Source organism: Moschus berezovskii, chromosome 20 (assembly GCF_049115385.1).
Source record: "Moschus berezovskii isolate FMDL1 chromosome 20, NW_MosBer_1.0, whole genome shotgun sequence".
Classification (NCBI taxonomy): domain Eukaryota; kingdom Metazoa; phylum Chordata; class Mammalia; order Artiodactyla; family Moschidae; genus Moschus; species Moschus berezovskii.
This window is the reverse complement of record NC_142479.1, coordinates 26,321,366-26,328,513: the sequence shown is the minus strand read 5'-3', so window position 1 is coordinate 26,328,513 and position 7,148 is coordinate 26,321,366. Positions and strand designations below refer to the sequence as shown.

The window sequence follows — 7,148 nt, the reverse complement described above, 5'->3', positions numbered from 1 at the left end:
CATCGTTCAACACAACTGTTAAACAGAGTAGCTCTATGGCACATAGCCCCCCTCTCCATCTTTCTCAACTTCCCTCCATTTCCCATCTTCCTATTCTTTAACTTACTATGTCTTTCAACCAGTGATTCTTTTTTTAAAATGAATTTTTTTAACTGGAGTATACTTGATTTACAATGTTGTGTTAGTTTCTGCTGTATAGCAAAGTGAATTAGCCATACATATAAACATATCCAGGCTTCCCAGGCGGTGCTAGCCATAAAGAATCTGCCTGCAATGCAGGAGCCACAGAAGATGCGGGTTTGATCCCTGGGTCAGGAAGATTCCCCTGGAGGAGGGCACAGCTACCTACTCCAGTATTTTTGCCTGGAAAATCCCATGTACAGAGGAGCCTGATGGGTCCATAGGGTCGCAAAGAGTCAGATACAGGTCATTACAGAGCACAGAATAAAAGTTCTCTATGCGGAGATCAATCCTGGGTGTTCATTGGAAGGACTGATGCTAAAGCTGAAACTGCAATACTTTGGCCATCTCATGCGACGAGTTGACTCACTGGAAAAGACTCTGATGCTAGGAAAGGTTGGGGGCGGGAGGAGACGGGGACGACAGAGAATGAGATGGCTGGATGGCATCACCAACTCTGTGGACAGGAGTTTGAGTGAACTCCGGGAGTTGGTGATGGACAGGGAGGCCTGGCGTGCTGTGATTCATGGGGTCGCGGAGAGTCGGACATGACTGAGAGACTGAACTGAACTGAACTGAACTGATGCTATAAAGTAGGATCTTACTAGTTATCTTTTATATATAGTAGTATGCATTTATCAATACCAGTCTCCCAATTTATCCCCCACCCCTTTCCCCCTTGGTAATCATGTTTGTTTTCTGTATCTGTGGCTCAGTTCATGTTTTGTAAGTAGGTTCATGTGTACCATATTTTTTAGATTCCATATATGAATGATATCATATGATGTTTGTCTTTCAGAGAAAGTCAACCAATGATTCTAATTTTCCAGATAAACAAAACCAAACTCGAAGCTAGTTTACTTTCCAAAAGAGCATCTTTATTATTTCGCTGGGCTGAACACAGCACTGAACAGAAACATCCAGTGCACAATGTTGGTCTGGAGGCATTGGTGCCATCTCTGTCTAGAACAAGCTGGTGACAGTCGCTCAGCTGTCTCCACAGTGCAAGTGAAGGGGCGGCGGGAAGGCTGGTGAAAAGGTATCTCGGGACCTCTTGGAGCAAACAGTCCCAGACCCCAGTAAATTACAAATATTAAATAGTATATATAAATAAGTTGCAATTTAAATTAGGGACAAGTCCCAGAGTGTGGCTGTTTGACAACAACCAGCATACAGGAGAGGTAGCTATGGAGGTGACAGGGGTGCTCCCAAGGCTCAGACCCCTGCTGCTCAGTCGGGCCCCTGAGGTCACTGGGCTCCTCAAAGCTTCCGGGCCACTCAGAGATTCAGCTCCAGGTCGGTGATGTATTCCTGGACCCAGTCCTCACTGGGGTCGGCACAGAGCTCCCGGCCTCTTTTGGTCTGGAAGCTGTAGAGAGGAGTTGAAGGATTACACACTGTGGAATGCAGCAGGGGGTGGGGATCCTGGGCCCCCCTCACCCCCAACTCTCTGTCCTGAGCAGCTCAGCCCTCCCAGACTCTGTAAGCCTGGCCAGGTCAGGTCACCCCTCAGAGACGCAGGTCCTATATATTTGATAAGCCCTGGAGGGCTGGGCCTCCCAAGATGGCCCCCTTGGCCTGTCTGTGGCTTTGGCTGCTGACCCCCGCCCCCACTCTCCACCCCCAAATCCCCCCTCTCCCCAGAGGTGGGCAGGAAGACTGGCACGTACATGACGCCAGGCTTGGAGCACTGGCTGCTGGTCTCAAAATAGTCAGCTACGAATTTGCGAGGAAGCTGCCGGGCAGTATAGGAGAAGCAGCAGGCCGTTGGGGTGTCAGCGCCAACTGTGGAGGAAGGGACAGAATGAGCTTGAGTCATAGTTCAGATGAAAAGGCGGGACCCGTGATCTGTGAGAGGGTGAGGAAGACTCACAGGGAGAGAAACAGCCCCGCTCAGGGTGCAGACTGGGAGACCGGTCATTGGGAGGTGCTGGGGATTTTTGCCTAGAAATTTCCCTTTCTCTGTCTTTCATTTCTGTCTGAACGCTTCTTCCTTTTTGACTCTTCACTGTGGGCTCTCTCTTACCACATCTCCCTTCAGGAATTTGTGTCTGGGTCAGGAAATCATTTAGCCTTTGGCCCAGTGGTAAAGAACCCACCTGCCAATGCAGGAAACACAAGAGATGCGAGTTCGATCCCTGGGTTGGGAAGATCCTCTGGAAAAGGAAATGGCACCCCACTCCGGTATTTTTTGCCTGGGAATTGCCAGGACAGAGGAGCCTGTTGGGCTACAGTCTACAGGGTCGCAAAAGAATTAGACACTACTTAATGCCTAAATAAGAAGTCACATCCCAGCAAAAGAAAAAAGCTTTTGGATGTCTCTCATAAGACATCCAAAGAACAAATTCTTGGGGAGACCTAGGAAGGGTTAGTGGAAAACTAACACCACTGGGCAGTAACCAGATTTGGACTCTGCCTCTTACAAGTTCATTTGTTTAGGTCTCAGTTTTGCCATCTGTAAAATGGGACTATAACTCCCTCACCCTGGCTCTAGATCTGAGGTTCCCTTTAAAAAGATTAAAAATCTTGAAGAGAATAGCCAAGATGTTTTGCAACCCTTAAAGAGGCTCTCTGTCTTTTCTTGGGGGCTCTCAAGGCCACAAGATTGGCGTGGGGACCCCCTCAACTACCACCCAGACTCACATGGTGCCGAGAAGACCTGGCTGCAGAGGGCCATGGCGCAGAGGAGAACGGCGAGAGCAGCCACGGGCGCCTTCATGATGCTGAGAGATGGAGTGTGGGCTTGAGCGTCAGTGGAGCCGAGGTGGGACTCGGTGCTTGCTGCTGCCTCTGTCCTTCTGCAGTGGGAGGCCATCTCCCTGGCTCTTTATAAAGGCAGCCCTGGCAGATGGGGAAGTGGAATCTGGGGGTGAGGAGGGAAAATTTTAAACATAGCGGTGCTTTCACGCGGAGTGTTGCACAACTCAGGGTCCCCGACAACCACAGGGCCTCAGGATATCCAAGAATAGCTTCTCTCAGCTATAAGTGTCAGCCCGCAACGCATGACTTGTTCTGGTTTCATGTGAGGAAATGGTTTCCCCTGTGAGCATCCGGAGAGGGTGTATGTCCACCCAGGGCTATTCCTATCTGGTCCCTGCCTCTAATGAATTCTCCATCCCAGACCTTTCCACAGAACTGCAAGTGCTGTGCTTCTTCAGTTGCTCTAACCACACCAATAGGGCAGGTGCGATGTTGCCCTGGAAGGTGGCACAAGCCTCTTTGGATGGAAGGAACTGAATTAAGGAATTCCCGCCAGAGGACCAGGAGGTCTGAGGTCATGTTTCTGTCATTTGTCCATTCATCAAGCAGTCACTGAGTGACCAGGGCCACTGGGTTAAGCGCTAGTTGAAAATCAGAGAGGAAAATTAGATGTGGGCGTTAATATGTCAGGAGCCTAAAAATATTTATGCCCACTAATCTAGAGATCACATTTCTAAGAAAGCATTCTGAAGAAACAAGCCCAAATACGGAGGTGTCTTCAGAGAGGAAGGTGCTGACCCCAGTGTCACAACTCAAAATAAGGAAACATAAATTTTTCTCTATCAGGGGATGATAAAGTAAGTTAGGCTATGTCCACTGGAATGTTTCTTACTAAACCATTAAACTAAATAAAGTAGCAAAAACATAATCAAAACCTCAGTTGTCAAAAAGTATGATAAAAAATGTACTAGTTATATTAAATGTACTAATTAGTACTCAATACATTAGTACTAATCATATACAGAATCATACAAATATGTGCAGACACACACATATATATGATCTAGGCATGGAAAGAACAAAAAGCATTAGAAATAAATGCTCAAAGCATCAATAGTACTTATAGTTGTGTGACAGATGAATGGATGATTAATTTTGTTTTCCTCTTTTTCTGGAATTTTCTCATATTTTTTGGTAGTAAAAATGTATTGCCTTCCTGGTCAGCCCACAGATTTATGGACACATTCTGTCTTAAAGCATTTACAGTACAATCAGTTGGAAAGTAGGTTGTTGTCAGTTGTTCAACTTGAAAGAATTTTTGGATAAATATACTAAGGTTTCTTTCTAATACCTTTGCTGAAATGAAGTCTTGATTTCCATTTCTCCAAATTATTTTGAGGAACATCGTGCTCATGCTAAGTCGCTTCAGTCTTGTCCGACTCTTTGAAGGGGGGTTCTTTACTACTAGCACCACTTGGGAAGCCCTTCAGGAATATAAGTCTGAATTTGGCATTCCTTGAGGAACATCAGTAATGCCAAATTCAGAGCAGTTTTCCTTTCCTATTCTTTTCAACTCATACTTTCAGTGGTGTGAAAGGGTCTACTTTCTCAGCCAGACATATATTTTCTTTTCTGTCCTGTATTATTTTATTATTATTAGTGGGCATAGGCCACCTCTGATGGTTCAGATGGTGAAGAATCTGTCTGCAACACAGGGGATGCAGGAGATGCAGGTTCGATTCCTGGACTGGGAAGATCCCCTGGAGCAGAGATGACTGAAACGACGGAGCACACACGCATGCACATAAAATGGATAACTAATGGGCACTTACTGTATAAATCACATTTTTACATTGAGAGATAGATTTAGTTCTTTCCAATGATCTTTTGAAACATGTTACTGATATAATTGCTTTACAATATTGTGTTAATTTCTGCTGTACTCAGAAAGTGACTCAGTTATACATATGCTGTCCTTTAGCTGCTAAGTTCTATTCGACTCTTTTGTGATCTCATGGACTGTAAGCCCGCCAGGCTCATCTGTCCATGGAAATTCCCAGGCAAGAATACTGGAGTGGGTTGCCATTTTCTTCTCCAGGGGATCTTTCTGACCCAAAGATCAGACCCACATCTCCTGCTTGGTAGCAGATTCTTTCCCACTGAGCCACCTGGTAAGCCCACTGATACAGACATGTATATCATTGTTGTTTAGTCACTCAGTCATGTCCAACTCTTTGCAACCCCATAGACTGTAGCACGCCAGTCTTCCCTGTCCTTCACCATCTCCCAGAACTTGCTCAGACTCGTGTCCATTGAGTTGGTGATGCCATCCAACCATCTTGTCCCCTGTCATCCCCTACTCCTCCTGCCTTCAATCATTCCCAGCATCAGGGTCTTTTCCAGTGAGTCAGTTCTTCACATTAGGTGGCCAAACTCTTGCCTGGAGAATCCCAGGGACAGGGAGCCTGGTGGGCTTCTGTCTATGGGGTCGCACAGAGTCGGACACGACTGAAGCGACTTAGCAGCAGCAGCAGCAGGCCGAACTATTGGAGCTTCAGCCTCAGTATCAGTCCCTCCAATGAATATTCAGGATTGATTTCCTTTAGAATTGACTAGTTTGATCTCCTTGCTGTCCAAGGGACTCTCAAGACTCTTCTTCAACACCACAGTTGAAAAGCATCAATTCTTCAGTGCTCAGCCTTATTTATGGTCCAACTCTCACATCCATATATGACAACTGGAAAAACCATAGCTTTGACTATACAGACCTTTGTCAGCAAAGTAATGTCTCTGCTTTTTAATATGCTGTCTAAGTTTGTGATAGCTTTTCTTCTAAGGAGCAAGCGTCTTTTAATTTCATGGCTGTAGTCACCATCTGAAGTGATTTTGGAGCCCCCCAAAATAAAGTCTGTCACTATTTCCATTGTTTCCCCATCTATTTGCCATAAAGTAATGGGACTGGATGCCATGATCTTAGTTTTTTTAATGCTGAGATTTAAGCCAGATTTTTCACTCTCCTCTTCCACTTTCATTAAGGGGCTCTTTAGTTCTTCTTCACTTTCTGCCATAAAGGGGGTGTCATCTGCATATCTGAGATTATTGATGTTTTTTCCAGAAATCTTGATTCCAGCTTGCACTTCATCCAGCCCAGCATTTCGCATGATGTACTTTGCATCTAAGTTAAATAAGCAGGGTGACAATATATAGACTTGACATACTCCTTTCTCAATTTGGAGCTAGTCCATTGTTGCATGTCTTGTTCTAACTGTTGCTTCTTGACCTGCATACAGGTTTCTCAGGAGGCCAGTAAGGTGATCTGCTATTCCAATCTCTTTAAGAATTTTCTAGCTTGCTGTGATCCACACAGTCAAAGGCTTTGGCATAGTCAATGAAGCAGAAGTAGTTTTTCTGGAACTCTCTTGCTTTTTCTATGATCCAACAGATGTTGGCAATTTGATCTCTGGTTCCTCTGCCTTTTCTAAAACCAGCTTGAACATCTGGTTCACGGTTCACGTATTGCTAAAGCCTGGCTTGGAGAATTTTGAGCATGACTTTACCAGCGTGTGAGATGAGTGCAATTGTGCAGTAGTTTGAGCATTCTTTGGCATTGCCTTTCTTTGGGATTGGAATGAAAACTGACCTTTTCCAGTCCTGTGGCCACTGCTAAAGTTTCCAAATTTGCTGGCATATTGAGTGCAGCACTTTCACAGCATCATCTTCTCGGATTTGAAATAGCTCAGCTGAAATTTCATCACCTCCACTAGCTTTATTCGTAGTGATGCTTCCTAAGGCCCACTTGACTTCACATTCCAAGATGTCTGGCTCTAGGTGAGTGATCACACCATCGTGACTATCTGGGTCATGAAGATTTTTTGTGTACAGTTCTTCTGTGTATTCTTGCCACCTCTTCTTAATATCCTCTGCTTCTGTTAGGTCCATGCCGTTTCTGTCCTTTATTGTACCCATCTTTGCATGAAATGTCCCCTTGGTATTTTATCTCTAATTTTCCTGAAGAGATCTCTAGTTTTTTCCATTCTGTTGTTCTCCTGTATTTCTTTGCACTGATCACTGAGGAAGGCTTTCTTATCTCTTCTTGCTATTCTTTGTAACTCTCCATTCAGATGGGTGTACCTTTCCTTTTCTCCTTTGCCTTTCACTTTTCTTCTTCTCTCAACTATTTGTAAGGCCTCCTCTGACAACCATTTTGACTTTTTGCATTTCTTTTTCTTGGCGATGTTTTTGATCACCAACTCCTATAGAACGTTATG

At 45.0% G+C, this 7,148-nt stretch overlaps 1 protein-coding gene across 1 annotated transcript; it reads right to left on the bottom strand.

Annotated features, from left to right (window-relative positions):
- Nucleotides 1-1,036: 1,036 nt before the first annotated feature.
- Nucleotides 1,037-2,993, bottom strand: LOC129536689 (C-C motif chemokine 3). Its single transcript, XM_055395742.2, has 3 exons — nucleotides 2,824-2,993; nucleotides 1,851-1,965; nucleotides 1,037-1,549 (listed from the first exon to the last, which is right to left on the bottom strand). Exons 1-3 carry the CDS (start codon nucleotides 2,897-2,899, stop codon nucleotides 1,459-1,461), a joined length of 282 nt encoding a protein of 93 aa, XP_055251717.2. The 5' UTR covers nucleotides 2,900-2,993; the 3' UTR covers nucleotides 1,037-1,458.
- Nucleotides 2,994-7,148: the final 4,155 nt, after the last annotated feature.

What these genes read in the sequence shown, in the direction of transcription:
- LOC129536689 (XM_055395742.2), bottom strand. Translation starts at nt 2,899, where the DNA reads ATGAAGGCGCCCGTGGCTGCTCTCGCCGTTCTCCTCTGCGCCATGGCC. An exon ending in CCAGGTCTTCTCGGCACCAT is followed by an intron (nt 1,966 to 2,823) that starts GTGAGTCTGGGT and finishes CTTCCTCCACAG; the next exon opens with TTGGCGCTGACACCCCAACG. An exon ending in TGCTCCAAGCCTGGCGTCAT is followed by an intron (nt 1,550 to 1,850) that starts GTACGTGCCAGT and finishes TCCTCTCTACAG; the next exon opens with CTTCCAGACCAAAAGAGGCC.